Source organism: Podarcis liolepis (genome assembly GCF_965112155.1).
Source record: "Podarcis liolepis genome assembly, chromosome: 11".
Taxonomy (NCBI): domain Eukaryota; kingdom Metazoa; phylum Chordata; class Lepidosauria; order Squamata; family Lacertidae; genus Podarcis; species Podarcis liolepis.
In genome coordinates, this window is record NC_139565.1 from 43971715 (window position 1) to 43989128 (window position 17414).

Genomic DNA, 17414 nt, shown 5'->3' on the forward strand with positions numbered 1-17414 from the left:
ATTTTTTAATTGTATGCATCCTTTCCACTAATGCAAAAAAGGGGGGGAGAGAGAAGGCAATGAGGGGAGGGTAGCCACTTGATATGATTTACTTGCCAACATGTAGAAGTTATGGTTAACACATTCTGACCCTTTGACTGTGATATTTTTTTGCATCTTCCGTTCAAGAGTTTCTGTGAAAAGGCTTCGTGACAACTTTCTTTGGGCGTCAAGTGTAATCCAATACTGGATACCTAAGGGGGGGGGGGTGAACAGGTACAATTAATTGTATTTGTAGAGCTTGACCCCAAAACAGTTTTCCTCCCTGAAAGCCCCCCAAATCTGCTCCAAATGGTTCCCCAACTCCCTGGACAAGAAATTAAGGTGTGTGAAAGTTGCAGGCGAGAGGAGAGGAGACGAGGGCGAAGTGTCATTGGAGAAGTCTCTTGCAAGAGTGGAATGACAACATTGGGTACAGCCCATTGTCTCTTTCGCTGTCCTTTGCTTTCTTGCTTTTCTCGGCCACTTCAGATAGTCTGAAGGAGTGACAGAAGATGCATGAGTAACAAACACTACCATCTAAAAGGCTGCCATCTTCCATGCTAACCTGCCTGCTCCCTAGAATCTAGTGGAGAGGCCTTCCTCTGTGTCCCATCTTAAGAGAATCTCTACCCAGGCCTGGGAGCTCTACATAACATTGTAAAAAAATAACTTAAATTGTGAATTCCTGTGTGAAGCTTAAACCCCACAGTCCTGGTTCAATCAAGCATGGAAAAGGAAACACAAATCCATAATGTTTCCCTTATTTCTGCTTCTTTAGGACATGGGAACTGACCTTCTCTTTATTAATGTTTACCATGCTTTAGATGATGGAATCTCCTGATTACTGCTTTAGTCTAATATGAAATACAATAGTGTAATGGAAAGAACAGTTTATAAAACAGTAATTCTATTGTATCTTTGTAGGCAGCAAATGAAAATGCAGTAAAGCCTTTGGCCTACAGTCATTTACCTGTAGGTTCTCCAGCAAATTCTCGAGGAATTGCTCTAAAGTGAGAGGGTTTTTTTATTTAAAAAAAGTTGGTAGACAATCTATATAGCAAAATTCAGTGCAATCTACTTACTTGTTTCATTCATTGTGGCCTCCTCTGATTTTAATTTGACTTTAAAACAAATTGTGGCGTTGATGAACACCCGTTGCTTTTGCATGTCATTGTTTATCTTCTGGATATTAATTTTGCTGGGTGTGAATTCCATGGAAGCATTGACTTCAGCAACATCTCGAGACCTAAGACAGATGCCGTCCATGAAACACAAACATGAGATTCCTCAGAAAAGCATTTTCTAACTTTTTAAATTTAAAAATTCTCTTTCTTCTTAGAGCCCCTCCTATTTGTGAATTTCAGTCCTCCTCCAGATTATAACAGATATGGACTCCCCAATTTTGTCATTTTTAATGTGGACTCACTTTCAAAACTGTTCAGTATTTTAATATCGTTGAAAGAAATAATAGGTTGCATCCATCTAAGTTATAGAGTTGACCCATTGAAATTAATGGACCTAAGGTAGAGAGCAATCTTATACATAAGAAGCTAGCATAAAGCAAGTTAGTGTAAATTAGCTGGCATAAAGTTATACTAGATCCAAACCCCATTCAGCAGAAGGGAAAACAAGGCTTTAGAACAGGCATTGGCAAACTTGGCCCTCCAGATGTTTGGGGACTACAATTCCCATCATCCCTGACCACTGGTCCTGTTAGCTAGGGATGATGGGATTTGTAGTCCCAAAACATCTGGAGGGCCGAGTTTGCCTATGCCTGCTTTAGAATAGTGTTCTACACCAGGTCATATGACTAAGCAATATGGGCTTAGGATCCAACCTAAGTACCTCCCTCTCTGGTCCTGCCCTGCCACACCCCCAGAATGCCCCTTTTGGGGGACTTTCACAAGTCTTGGATCAGCCAGCTTCAATTTAGGTAGCTGAGCCCTGGCTGAGCTGGGATGAGCAAATTACACTGTTGCATCTTTGGCTGAGCCAGAACTGCAGATGTTGGCTGAGACTGGCTGAGCTGGGAATCAGCTGACTGAGCCAGCAATCTGCTGCCTCCTATTCTGCTCATCTCAGTGGATCTTTGCCCTAGAATTGCCCCCTTAGTCATGTTACTCTGAGTAGGATTAACACTGAATGTAATACAATGGGCTTGTCCTATATTTCTGCAGTTGTCCCCCAGTCCTTCCTTCATCTACCAATATGAACTAACAATAATTTGTTAATACAAAATTAAACAAGCTGAAATTTATCAGACAAGAGAGTCTCTGGAGCAAAACAGCTGGAGAATTTCACCTCTCCCTTCATAATATTTGGCCTCTCGCTGCAGTTTTGCCACCCAGAAATAGTGTATATAATTTTGCCTCTGTCCTAGCCAATATGAATGATGTTTGTGCTTGTTTTGGCGAGACAAGGATCCACACACTTAAGGAACCAGTTAACTAAAAGTTCCAGGTAACAATTACTGAAAAACTGAGCATTCTTTAAAGTGAAAGCTTTATCATAAATACCAAAAGAGTGCTGCCCCTCCAAGGCCTCCAATAGTGACATCTGTCAGTCCATCTCCATTCAAATCCATTTCACCATGTATCGATTGGCCAAAAAATTTCATCTTTTCCCCATCACCACCTGATGCAATGCGCTGTGGAAAGCACAATGACTTTATTATAGTCAACAGGGAAATACAGAAGGTTTAACACTTCAAGATGGCAGTGTGGATAGGGATACTACTTATTTCTTTACTTTTTTGTTCAACACTCTTGGAGAATTAAATCCTTTCCTGTATTTAAAAATGAATGACACCAGACAGGCACCAAGTCCCCAAAATACTATTTAAATTGAATTTTAGAGCCTTATAAATACCCAAATATTCACATTACAGGAAGTATCTAAAATCTGGTTAATGCTGACATTCAGAGATGAATCTAAGCCAAGTTCAGATTGATATTCATCAAAATGTGTCATTTGCTAACATATTAAATTAATCTAAACATAAAAAGTCAGTCTAGAGTGACTTTATAAACAAATCTGTGAATCTTGCAAAATTGAGTACTCCCAAATTTCTAACAGCCCCCCATTTCTCCTACCATCAACCCCACCCCCACCCCATTCTTGTATCTAGACATACTCTTAATTTTCTTCCATACCTGGGCATATTCTTTCCTTATAGTGTTTCCATTGCCATGGTAAACATACACAGCTCCTCGATGATCATCTTCAAGGGGGGCACCTATGACTATATCATTAAACCCATCAAGGTTGAGGTCCTTTACTGAAGCAATTGAAGTTCCAAAACGGGCCCCACAAGGTTCATTCTTGTTGTGATTTGTGCAGTCATTGTGCTTCAGTAGCGAGCAGCATGTTTGCTTTATAGGCTCAAGGGTCATCTGATGTTCAAATGTCTTCTGTGGAAAAAATAACAATGGATTTCTGTCTACTTTGCTAACTTTTCCTGGTAGATGTTCTTCTAGTGCATCTCGCCCATAATACTAGAAGTCCTTCTGATAATACTACAACTCGGAGTCATCTAATTTAGAAGATTCAGACCAGACCAGAGGAAGATCTTATTCCCACAATGCAACTATGGAATCTGTTCCCTCCAAGACTGGCCACCAGGGTTGGATGGCTGTAAATGAGGGCTAGATGAATTCATGCAGGATAAAGCTATCAATGGCTACTAGCCACAATAGTAATGTTCTACCTTCAAACCACTTGCTAGGAATCACAATTGGGGAGCGCATCGTTGTACCCAAATCTGGCTTACAGTACAGGCTTCCCACAGGCATCTGGTTGCCAACGTGAGAAAAGGATGCTGGACATGTTGGAGTAATCAGACATGAGAAAGGCTTAATGGCCATAAATCTCGCCATGGATAAGCTAATTGCAGGTGCAAGTTCAGCTAAGCCAGTTGCTATGGTAATGGAACAGGATCCCAACTATATCTGTGATTAATGCATGTCAGTTCAATGGTGAGTCAGTCTGTGAGACTGAAGCTAGTCTGTCTTTTGTTGGTACTACTTTTCCAGTGATATGTCCTGAATTGCTGAACTTATTTAGTGCAACTGAGATATTTTGTCGTTGTATGTATCTATATATATATCTGTATCTGCAAAAGCCTACAAGCTATATATATCTACATTCAGAACTGTTTCACTGAGCCTTATCTTCTGCAATAGTAAACTATCTGAATCTTCCTCTGCTTCTGACTGGTACTGGGAGCCAGTGGCGTAGCATGGGTTGTCAGCACCCGGGGGAAGGCAAGTGATTTGCGCCCCCTAACCCGTGGATTTGCACCCCCTAACCTGTGGATTTGCGCCCCCTAACCCTAACCCCCAGGTGTTGCGCCCGGTGCGGCCGGCCCCCCCTGCACCCCCCACGCTACGCCACTGCTGGGAGCAACTTCCACTGCATGAGTATCTCACCTAAGATTCCTAATATAACAGATCTAGCTGGATTTGTCTTATGCTCTTGACGTTTAAATCCCAACACAGTTCATTTCTTCCTTACCTGGTTCAGTGAATAAACATACACCTTGCCTTGTTCTTCTTTTTCGGTCCCCATGTACATAGGTGCTCCCACGAGAAGAATATCAGTAAATGTATCTTTGTCAATGTCAATGGTTGTGATAACACTTCCAAAATAGGAGCCAATCTGTAATTGAACAAAATAGGATCCCCTCCTGTTTGTATTCAATATGCATTTTATTCTTATTTAATGTATAAACCACATATCATTAAAGATGTCAAAGCAGTGTGTTCAAAATGAAAAGATACTCAGTAAAAGTAAAAGAAGGAGGATGCTGTTTCTGGTTCTAGAAGTGGAGAGTGGAAACAGCGGCAGCTACTGACTTGTCTAGGTAAAGGAAAAAGGAACTCCTGACCATTAGGTCCAGTCGCAGACAACTCTGGGGTTGCGGCGCTCATCTCGCTTTATTGGCCGAGGGAGCCGGCGTACAGCTTCCAGGTCATGTGGCCAGTTTGACTAAGCCGCTTCTGGCGAAACAGAGCAGTGCACAGGAATGCCGTTTACCTTCCCGCTGGAGCGGTACCTATTTATCTACTTGCACTTTGACGTGCTTTCGGACTGCTAGGTTGGCAGGAGCTGGGACAGAGCAACGGGAGCTCACTCCATAGTGGGGATTCAAACCGCTGACCTTCTGATCGGCAAGCCCAAGAGGCTCAGTGGTTTAACCCATAGTGCCACCCACAAAAAAGATAAGAGGGTTGCTGCAGTGTGGTAGGTTGTTGCTGGCCTAACCCTGGAGGCTCAATTCCTACAATTTGTAGGAACTCTGGAGGTATGATCCCAAAGAGAGTCACCACTAGGGCACCACCTCCTGCAATTATCTGTTGCTGAATTTACTATCTGAATACATGACTGCGTCTAATACTTGAAATGAACATTGTGTAGTCACACATTCAGCATTACTGATTTATAAGCAGCTTCAGACACAGGGTAGAATTGTTCAGAACTGCAGCAATGATTCGTGCTCTGTTGGTTTTTCTCTACACTTTTTTTCTGGCAATATTCAGTATGGGACAAATATATCTCATTCTGAAGTATGTGAATTGCAATAACCCCACTTACTTACTTGCTCCCCATTTAATCTTTGAAGTATTTCTATATCTGCTCCTCTCATTCGATATATGATAACTTGACCAGTGTGATTATATCGAGGCTGGCCAGCAATGTACAGCACATCTCCAGGCACGGAAGCTGAATTTACTGTATAACCTAAAATAAAGAATGGGAGAGACAACGTTCATTCTCAGGATACTTTGATAATAGCTACTTGTGCCTCTTTAAAAAAAGGAAAAGCATGCATAAATATATTTCCAATAGGCCAATGCAGTGCAGTCCTAACTAAGGGTATACAGCAGGTTGGCTAGCTGAGAGAAAAGAATGAACTGGAATATTGGAGTCACCTAAGTATGCTGCAAGAGGCTCGTTTCTTTCTGAAGACTCGTTATAAAATGTGTCATTTCTCGGGATTTGAAAGGCATTGTCCTTTAGCATGACGACAGTTCCATTCCAGTCATATGCTCCGACTGCTCCAAGCATAATCCAATCCTTACATAGCAGGAGAAATCAATTAGTTACATAAACCATCTACTTTTAACTATGTATCTCTACGACAATTCTCATTTTACATATCCATGAAAAAGAGGACGTGTCCTGGAAAAAGAGGATATATAGGAACCCTATGCGGGTGACTTCATAGGAATTATACGTACATATGCCCAGTGCTTTTTTCCTAAAAAATAAAATAAAAATGTTTAGGGATATTCTCATTCCGTCTGAGGAAACACCGTGACAAGACATGAGGCGACCGTCAGGGGTAGCAACGGAACTGACAATTCACTGTGCTAGAGAAGAAACTAAAGATTTTAAGATTCTTCTCCTGTTAGCTTCACAAAATGTTTAGGGGTCTGTGTCCCCCCAGAAAAAAGCACTGCACATGCCACCTTGAGTTCCATGATGATAGAAAGATAAGATATAAATTTCATTTATTTATTTATTCATTTTCAACTACGATATGTTGCCCCTGTTTTCAAGGTGGCTAATAATCTTTCATTCCACACTTTCCCCCCAATTAGCACTCATGTGGTAAATCAGAAATGCCAACTAGCTCCAGCCCTAACCTTGCACATGCCAGCTTGCCCCATGCCTGGCACCTGCACATTCAGCGCAAACGCCTGCAGGGAGCAACATGTGCAACTGTATGTGCAAAATTGTCCATGTGATCTGCAACCCCATTTGCACAGGATTCCAGGTTGCATGGATGACTTTGCATGCACAGATGTATACAGGAAATCTACCCCACTGCATATTGTCATGCTAAGCCATTGGGGGTTGGACCCATCAGTGCTTCCCTTCTTCTTGCTTGAGCATTAGTTTTGAATAGGGCTTGTGTCCCCAGATCATCAGAAATGCAGTCTGTACACACACCCAATGTTTTGCCATGTTCATATGCGGGAACAAAAGGGGAAAAGTCATCAAGTTGTACCGTGCAGCAATGCAATGAGACGTGTCTGAATGGCGCAATGATACTGTTTGGAAGTGTTTAGAAATTGTACAGTATGGAGTTTGAAAGGAGGGAGGTATCAGTATTGTGGGTTAATGGCAATTTTTTTAAATAACACAAACCTGGCCAAAGCATTACAGTGATCTTTCTGTTTGAGGATATTCAAGAGCTTCCTTCTGAAGAACAATTTATTTTAAAGAATAGCTATAGCCATAGATGACTGGTTAGTTTACCTGGGAATAATGAGCACTGATTCCAGTTTGAGACATTTCCATTGCAAAAGAGGATGCCAGCTGGTCTTTCGTAGCTATAAAACAGGAAATGCTTATTGTTTCAACACAAATGGATCAAAATGCTGACTATAAATAATTCCAAACTAGAGGAAAGACTAGACCGTTTATTAAGAGTTACCAGCACCTTAACTTGGACACTGAGAGAAATATTTCAAACAGATATATTTTATTAGAAGAAATGTCAAAAATCTATCCAGTTCTCTCAAGTAGCAAAATCCTGAATTCTTCCCATCAGTTGCCTTGCCATCCATCAGATGTCTTCAAATCCCTACCTAGCTCACTAGGTGACTTTAAGCTAGTCATGACTTCTCAGACTAACCTACCTCACAGGGTTGCTGTGAAAATAAAATGTTTGAAGGTGTCTTGTCCAAGTCTGGTTTAAACATAGTCATTTAAGGGAGAGCATGATGATTAACTCAGAACCATTGAGTAGGGTCTACTCAAAGTTAAACTTAATTGAATACAACTCAAACATTTTATGCAAATCTGTGCCCTGTCTTCCCCTTTGGGGAGGATGCACTGTTTTTGGCAACTCACAAACTGTCTCCCTTCTTTAAAAGTGCCAAAGCTATTAATTTTCAAAAGTACAATCAGGGATAATAAGTAACAGATGTGTTCTCTGTTTCATTATCTTGCGGTTTGAAAGTTATTTTTATCAGGTCATTAAGTTGACTAACATCTCCAGTTACATGTAGGACGAGAGGATAGGAATATCATGCAGCTGGATTATTTTGCAATTTTGTTTTTTTAAACAGCAGACTATAAATGCTGAGAGTGAACACCACATGTATTACCAGAATTATTATCTATGGATTGCACTACCAGGCAACTTAACCAGTTGTGGGCTGGAAGTTATGACATCAAAAGAAATCCAACTGGAAGATTCACTCATAGGCATTGGTATATTGAACTAAGGGCAGTCTCATTAAATTGAGAGGAAGAATATAATATTGGATCTAGCTATTTGTTAAAATCATTAATGGTCTTCTTTCCAGTCAAGAAGCTGAAAGTCATTTACAAAATAAAATGCAACACTAAAACGTTACAGTTTGCCATTTCTATGCCAGCTATTCATAGACTTGACAGGGACTTCAAAGGACATCACCTGCCATAGGAATTCTACTACTTCCACAGAATCACTCAGAGTTGGCCATCCAGCCTCTGCTTAATTCCCACGTCACACCACTGAAGAGGCTAGCCATGGTTCTGCAGAAAATGCAGCTGTTCTCTTCAGCAGCATGAAGCGCTGCTGTGGAAATGGCAACAAAATATCTGGCTGTATAGATTGTTTTCCATTTGCACATACAGATACACATAGCTTGGTTGGAATACAACCAATTTATAAGTGAGGAAATGAATACTTTTCACTAGCCAAGAATATATATATCCCCCTTAATTGAAACAAGCTGCAATGCTGAGAAGCCATTGTGTGCAAACATTGTTTCTGTACAAATCCAATCATTCTAATGCGGTTCCTAATTATTTGTTAGCAATGAAATGCTAATTTGTGTATTTTCATAAGTGAATTCCTATATTTATGCTCTCTGTTGACACTGCTGCAAATGTCACCCACAAGCAAGTCTATAATGATTATTCAGGAAAGACTGAGATTTTTAAATGTGAAGTATCCACAGATGTTTTCCCTGCTAGGAAATATACTCATTTACAAATTACTTGTACTGTTGCCTAACATTTTAAAGCACCACTAGCACATTAAGCACTAGAAAGAACACAGAAGCAACACTGTTCCTGCCAAGAAGGCTTAGAAAGCAATGGACAGATTAGAATAGAGGCCTGCAAAAGATTAACAAGAACAGAAGTTTGACTGATATTTAACATGCCAGGGCTTTGGGTCACAGCAGGCCCTGAATCTTGGTTCCAAAGATTCCAGCCTGTGCAACGCTGTGATCTTCCGGTGTTTCTGTAAATAATACTGTGTGCATATATAATATTTCTGCTGCCTTGTGGGATGTTTTCAGGAGAAGAAAAGGCTAAGGAGTAAACCCTAAACAAATTACTCTGGATTTGTCCCAAAGGTGATTGGATGACCCCTGTTATGCCTCCTTTTGGCAACTCCTGCAGCCAAGCTGGTGCCAAACGTGATTGCTCTGCTTTACTCTAGACCACATCAGCTAGGCCAAGAGGTCACCTGGGCAGCCCAGAGCCTCCATACACACTGCCCAGGCTTGCGTCCAGGGAGGTCACTTTGATGCTGCTACGCAGTGGTTTGACTTCACCCCTGGAGGCACACTCCATTGTCTCTTGAGACAGATGGATGACAACAATATGTAACAATACAAGTGACTTTAGGGTGAAAGTGTTTGTAGGTATAACATGTAGGTGTAGGTTGGGGGTAGGTGGGTGGGAGAGGGTATCTGGGAAAGTTGGAAATGATTGGATAAGGGTTAGAAAGTTTGAATCCTGGTTTAAGAGTCAGCTGAGTTTGGGAATGGGTGGTAGCTGCAGTGAAAGCTGTAGGTGGAGAGAGCATTTGGATGGCAGCAGGATTGGTTTGATAAGTAGCTTCAGCATTGTTATATCAGTCGTTTTTGTGATAAGAAATAACAAATCAAATAATACAGAATTGACCCCATATGTCTCTGTACACTAAGTGATTAAAAATGCTTATTTATTTGTGTTAGATGTATCGGATGGTTGCTCGAGAGCAATCAGGCAATATGCCTCAATTGTTGTTGTTTAGTCGTTTATTCGTGTCCAACGCTTTGTGACCAGAGCACGCCAGGCACTCCTGTCTTCCACTGCCTCCCACAGTTTGGTCAAACTCATGCTGGTGGCTTCGAGAACACTATCCAACCATCTTGTCTGTCATCCCCTTCTTCTTGTTCCCTCCATCTTTCCCAACATCAGGGTCTTTTCCAGGGAGTCTTCTCTTCTCATGAGGTGGCCAAAATATTGGAGCCTCAGCTTCAGGATCTGTCCTTCCAGTGAGCACTCAGGGCTGATTTTCTTAAGAATGGAGAGGTTTGATCTTCTTGCAGTCCATGGGACTCTCAAGAGTCTCCTCCAGCACCAGAATTCAAAAGCATCAATTCTTCAGCGATCAGCCTTCTCTATGGTCCAGCTAGTCTGTTCTAAAGCTTTCTTATTGGTGGTAAAAAACTTTAGAATGCAGAGCGCCTCTATTCCGTGTCTTGCTCATTCACTGGCAGAATCTGAGAGTGGGCGGTGCCTAAATCTTCCCCAGCAGAGTAGTTTCTTGACCCCCAGTCTGCACCTCCCCTCTCTGCGTGGAAGCCTACTGTGCATGGACGGCTTGGGTAAAGGGGGACCTCCTTCCTCCCCGCTTTGCCCAGGCAAGGTGTCCTGGCACTGCCTTGCCTCCTCTGAGCCCTGCATCTCCTCTCCACTAGAGGTGTGGCTTCCTTTCTCCACTGAGGAAGTGCTGCTTCCCACAATCTTTGGGGGCTCTCTGTAATCCATCCAGCTTTTCCCCTCTCACCCCTGAGCTGATGGCAGTTCCCTGACAATTTGTCTTAATAAATTGTTGGATTATAGCACATGATGGTTAGAAGTGGGAAATGTCGAGGTACTCTGGTGGCAGCAGTAACAGATTTTCTATCAGAGACCCAGCTCAGATCCGTACATCTTACGAAGAGTGAACAGGTGCATTGGGGTGAGTCTGAGTAGTGCCAGGCACCACGTAGCCTTGTGGGCAAGGGTGGCATGACAAAAATACATACCCTCCACCTTTTCACAGATTAGGGTCACTCCTGTATAACCAGGAGATGGAATTTGCACAACATGTTATATTGTTTTGCCCTTTTAATGCTGAAGCTCGTCATCAAATAATTTCCCCTTGTTGTCCCAAGTAGCAGGAAGGTCAGCTCAATGCTATGTTAAATATTTGCTGGGAAATAAAATCCCATGGGTGTTAGCAGCGACCAACTTTCTAGCAATAGTAGTGAGAACCTATTAACCATCTGAAGCTGGAATAATCATTATGTGAATATTTGAGCTGATGGTGTTTACGATATGGTTTGCTTTGTTTTTTTTTTGCTCTGTTGTTAACATGAAGGTATGTATACTGGATGCTTTTATTTTTCTGGCTTCTGGAATGTAATAGATTGATGACTATCTATATAAAGAGGTTGGGCTAGTATCGAATCCAGCACAATGTCAAGGGGCCGATAAGACATAATCCAGACTCAATAGCCCCTTAGTAGAAAGTAACAACTAAAAGTCATGTGAGAAGATGGTTACAGAAGAGAAAAGCAAGGAAGCAAGCTGCAAGCAGATCCTGCACAGACACTAAACTGCATTTATGTCACTTAAGTTGACATTTAACAGCTGAGGAACACTGAGGCATAATATTAACCAACTAGCCTAAGAACAGTCATTGAATCTGTGGCAGAAAACCCCTGTGTCATCTTCCCTACTAGCTGAAGTCTGGCTGGGGCTGATGGGACTTGTAGTCCAAAACAAATAGTTTTTAGCCAATGTTGAATCCTGCTGCCACATCATGAAAGTTCAAATGGACCAAATGGACCATTGGTCACAGGATTGGCCAAGACACTGTGAAACATGAGGCAGATGCTTCAAACCGCCTAATGATAGGACCAGCTCTGATTAGTCTGGCTTCATGCAGCAATTGTTATTTTATTGTATTCCTGAAAAATGAAAAAAGGGAATTTCACTGTTGACCCTGGAGTGAAAAGAAGATGAATTCCAGAATTGCCCTTTCTTGATTCAACTGCATAATGGAAAACTCCAGCAGCAGGAAACCATTTCTCCCTCATGAATATAATGCAGGAACACATTCAAATTAAAGAAAAGAGGCAACCAAACATACCTTCTAGAGCAAATATTCTCTCTCCAAGAGCTTCAACAATAGTAAGCAGGGCCAATTCATCCGAGACATTGAAGAAATGCTTTTCTGTTGGCTCACTTGCAATCGATTTTATTTCCTCAACCAATTTTTCAGTGCTTAGGTTGCCTCTGTTGTAGTGGCCAAGAATCTATGGCATTTCCAAAAAGACATGCTAGTGTTGCAAGGTTCAAAAAGACATTCCTGTAGCTCACAAGTGGTACCACATGGAAAACTGAAGAAGCAAATACAGGGACCATTGCCTTGGGAGATCGCTTAGTCATGGATGTTATATAACTATATAAATTGACCTGCTGTGACCAGCCCAGCCAGAAACACCACTCAAGCCTGGACCTGGCCTGTGGAGATCAGCAATCAGGTTGCATGATGGAGAAAGTCTGGGAGGCTCCCATTACTGAACCTTCTGCTGGGATGTGTGTCCTTGGCAGATGCCTGGCTATGTCATCTGTTGATGTTGACCATGATCTAGAGAGCACTGTCCAAGGTTGCAAAGCCAACCGTATTGTACCATTAGTGCTTCACTGGCCATTGTAATTTTGAGAAACAATATACCCCAGCAAGGAAAAGCTTTGTGGGTGCCAAATATGTGATTGTACAAGGGGAGCTGGCCATGTAACATAAGACGAACCTGATGGATCAGGCCAACAGCCCATCTAGTCTAGCATCCTTGTCTCACTGTGGCCAACCAGATGCCTATGGAAATCATCCATAAGATCTATATTATAGAAATGTGCTACATGGATTTATTATGGTGGGAACTGGGAGAAGCCCAAAGCTAAACATATCCATTTCCCAAAGAGGAGCTAAGCTTTGCCAAACAGATCTCCATGGCCATTATCTCTATTCAGACCCAAACAAAGAGAATCAAACTTATGTGCACAGTTTGTACAAGCACATAAAGTCCTTCCTCACTTAGCGCTTCATCTGCAAAGTGAAGAAAATAATATAGATCTACCTTGTATGTGGTATGAATTACTGAGATGCTGTAGGCAAAGTGCTACACCATTTTTCTGAAAAGATGGTCCTGCAGCTAATGTAGCATGTTTCCAGATAAACTTGAGGAGAATGGAAGGAGAGAATTCTATGGATCTTTAGACTCCTGAAAGTGCCACTTACAGCAATCGAAAATCTCTGTATATTTTCTTTTTCGCAATCTTCAATCACTTTCTTTAATCGATAGTTGTCATGAGATTCTCCATCTGTCACAACTACCATGACTTTCTGGACCCCTGGGCGTGCTCCACGAGATTCTGTAAAAGCTTCTTTCCTAAGAAAGTCAGAGAAAGAGAATGATGCACAAGAGAAAAGCAGCTGCAGGCATTCTCCCAGCTAAGGGCCGTAACCAATTATAAGCAGCAAGTACCAAACTAAGCAGGATCAACAGTAGCTAGTATGACATGCAATAAGAAATCATTTATTAAAGCCTAATACTACATCTGTAGAACCAAGAGAATTATATTGGCTGAACAGAGTCTCTGCAGCCGGGATGACTAACCTGTCACCCTTTAGTGTAGCTGGACTCCCAACTTCCATCAGCCCCAGCCAGCATGACCACTTGTCAGGGATGATGGGAGTTGTAGTCTAGAAACCTCTGGAAGGTCGCAGTCTCCCCATCATTAGGTTGGGGTGTTTGATTTGGGTTAAAATCCTTGCTGAAACATGAAGCTCACTGGGTCAGTCACCCTTCCTTACCCACTTTGTATTATGAAGAACAGTAAACAAATGTTCTAAATAAGTAAACAAAATTGGAGTTATATCCCATCAAAGTTGGTGCAAGTACTTCCACTTGTGGATCAGAATTTTCCCTCCCCCTTCCTTTCACCACACTCCTCCAGATCCCGCAACCCTACCTTCAAGGCAGATAGACCAAGTTAATTCCAGCATCACAGGACTGCATTACAAATATTAACTTGCACAAAACCAACTTGTAAATTGGTGACAATTGGCGAGCATATGAAAAACCAACATGGTAGCTCATGGGGGCTGATATAGCATCTTAAACTGGATATATATTGCACTGTATGCAGTACTTACCTTGCTGTATCAATTCCAAGAGCTGTCATGGTTTGGCGTCCTCCCCGCTGACCAATTTTCTTTGCTGCAACAAGCACTTCTTCCGTAGTTGTATATGTGTTGAGGTTAAATTCATGGGTGACATTTTCTCCATATTGAACAATCCCAACCTATAACACATAATGTCTGCTAAAGTAAGCATTGCAATGATGGAAGAAGAAGAAGAAGAAGAAGAAGAAGAAGAAGAAGAAGAAGAAGAAGAAGAAGAAGAAGTTGTTGTTGTTGTTTTTTTGGTACCTCGCCCATCTGCCTGGGTTGCCCCAGCCATTCTGGGTGGCTCCCAACAGAATATACAAAAACGCAATAGAACCACTCTTGGCACCTGCTCTGACAAATGGGGGGGGGAGAGAGAAGGAGACACACAGTGGCAGTCTGCATGCATCTCCTTCTCCTGCCCTCCAAACTGCATGCTTTATGCCAATACCCTCCAACATTTCTCTGACGAAAATAGGGACGTCCCATTCCGTAATGATAATTTTTTCCATTTTTTTTACTGATTTCCCAAAAATTCAAAACAAACAAACAGACAAACATACATACATACATACATACATCCTGGTTAAATCTTAACATCTTTCATTCTTTCTAATTTAGCTTTAAACATCTTGAATCTGTAATGGTAATTTTAATATTTATACCCCACACATCTTACTGGGCTGCTTGCCCAGCCAACTTATATAAAAACATAATAAAACATTAAACATAGAAAACCTTCCCTATACAGGATTGCCTTCAGGAGGCTCAGGGTTCGGATAACTCCATAGCCTCCAACATTTCTCCAGTGAAAATAGGGACATCCTAAGGAAAAGTGGGACATTCTGGGATCAAATCAGAAACCGGGATGGCTTCTCTAAATCAGGGATTGTGGCGATCACACAGGGCCCCCAGACGTTTGACGGTCTATTGACCCTGTGCCACCACTGTGATTGCTTTCTTCGCTGCCACCACCCCGCTTCTCACGGGGACACATGGAGTCCAGACAGTTGTTAACATTAACAAACAATCAAGTTTATTTTTAAACAAGAGGAACAAGAGTATGGTTTCAGTTTATTTTTCTCTTGTCAGTTTCTTAATCTTAGTTCCTAACAACTCCAGACTGATTATTCCAACTATCTGTCTGACTCCCCCTAACAATTCCTCTCACTCTCTCACAATACAACTTGACCAACCCACTGCCTATTCCTCCCTCTTCCTTCTCCAATTTCCAAACCTCAACTCTCAACTCCCAAACCTCAACTGACTTTCAAAACCTCCCACTCTAACTTTTACTCCCCCCTTGCATTCTCACTGGCCAATCACATCACACTCATTTTAACCCTTTCCTTATGACCCACCTAGGAGGCAAACGCCACAGGGATGTCCCTGGAAAATAGGGACACTTGGAGGGTCCCAACTAAAGAAGTGCAAGGCCTTCAAATCAAGGCCACTCCAGAGCACCAGATCAGGCCCCAAATGGGGTTGTGCAGAGCCCACATCTATGCGCTTATAGTGGGTTCCTCTTGCTTTCTGCTCAAGACAGAGAAGCTATCTAAAATATGAAAACTGATTCACACTTGGCAAAAGCTTCCTAATGGAAAACCTGTTCTGGGTAGGACATTTGCATGGATCATACTTGTAACAAATCCTTACATATCCATCACATGAACACATGGCAGGAAGTCACTGTTGGTGGCAGCTGACCCCTTGCGCTTTTGGCAGTACAGTTGCACGTGTGCGTGCTCATCAAACACACACTGTACGCGAAGTCCCTTAATTTCCCCAACTTCGCTTGTAAAAGAAACATGAAACAGAAAAGAAAGATAAACAACTCTCTCCCCACCCCGAAAAATAACCTCTTTCTTCATCTCCACTTGCTTTGATGTTATGGGAGGTTCTTGACTAGAGGTGATCTGTGCAATGTTCCATTAGCATATTTCAAGTTTATGTTTGCCTTTGATATTTTGAGTACACGCTGCTCAGTTGTGGGGTGAAAATGCACCTTGATTTGGCATATTTATCTGTTCCTCATCTATTATTAAAAGCCCTGTAACATTGACAGATTGAATATCAATAAGGCCTCTACAGGTTTTATCTAATCGTATTCTTTTATAGCCGGGCCAGTTTGCATTTTTAGTTTAGGCTTTGCAGATGTACTTCCCAATCAGTTTTATAACCCATCTCTTTTTAGTAAAAACATCTTTGTTTATGGCACTCACTGGTGCCATTTGAACCGAATAACGTCAATGGAAGCACAAATGTTTTACGGTTGCAAAAATTAAAATAATGATACCACAGTTATTACTGCAATTATAGAGTTTCACCTGAAGGAAACATGAAAACCACAGTTATGAAAATAAAATGTTAGTATGACACTTCATAGTTATTTTATTACAAATCTGAAACTCCTGGCGCAAGTTGCAGCCATTCCAACCTCCACCCTTCACTATGAGGTTTCTGTTTCAGCTGTGACATGCCTTTACAAATGCGTTACAGCTAGAAGAAAAAGGAAGCAGGCTGAAGACCGGGGTGCAGGAGATGAGAAGGAGCAAGTTCACATTATTACTGCAGAAAAGAAATTAGATACAAAGATTCTTCCTCCACCAGTTATACTAGAATTCAGGATTGCGTGAACCAGTAACAAAAAAGTAGTAGATTTGAGACCCACAACACATAACCTTTGTTCTGGTGTTTACTGAGATCTTTGTTTCCACGTACTCAAATTTTGCGTTGAGACCTTTTTTGGGGTTTTGTTTTTTAAAAGAAAGGTGGCTAAAAATGCAAATAACAACATAAATTCAGTAAAGGGGCTAGATGAACCTCTCTAGGAAAAGAGATCCAGACCCTGGATGTAGCCGCTGAAAAGGCCCTCTTCTAAGTCCTCACCACGTACCTTAGATTGAGGTAGGACATAGGCTGCCAAATATTGGAGAAAAGTGTCCTTCAGGTCGGTGAAGGATATTTTCAGCCATAACCAACACTTTTAATAGCATTATCATAAGGACTCCCCTCCCTCTCCTCTTCTCTCCCAAAACAGATTTGAGGGGGCTGGAAGGAGAGGGAGGGGAAGTTCTGTTGCATAAGCAGAAGTCCTTGCGCTAATGACATGACTTCATTGGATACAACCCTATATGCCTGGAACATAAATATCATTGGTTATCTAGCTTACAGTGTA

General features: G+C 41.7%; 1 protein-coding gene across 2 annotated transcripts in view; it reads right to left on the reverse strand.

The window, feature by feature from the left end:
- The window catches only part of ITGA1 (integrin subunit alpha 1), a 70289-nt gene that overhangs the window by 24853 nt on the left and 28022 nt on the right, over positions 1–17414 (reverse strand). For both annotated transcript variants that reach the window (XR_014517227.1, XM_083465770.1), the window contains exons 7-17: positions 14225–14373; positions 13307–13457; positions 12155–12320; positions 7285–7358; positions 5952–6096; positions 5618–5760; positions 4534–4677; positions 3174–3431; positions 2538–2668; positions 1104–1267; positions 97–233 (exon numbers count right to left, since the gene is read on the reverse strand). Coding sequence is in view for 1 of the 2 variants with exons in the window: in XM_083465770.1 (XP_083321896.1) it covers positions 97–233; positions 1104–1267; positions 2538–2668; positions 3174–3431; positions 4534–4677; positions 5618–5760; positions 5952–6096; positions 7285–7358; positions 12155–12320; positions 13307–13457; positions 14225–14373 (1662 nt within the window). In the remaining variant the exon portion in view is untranslated. The remainder of the gene's footprint in view (positions 1–96; positions 234–1103; positions 1268–2537; positions 2669–3173; positions 3432–4533; positions 4678–5617; positions 5761–5951; positions 6097–7284; positions 7359–12154; positions 12321–13306; positions 13458–14224; positions 14374–17414) is intronic.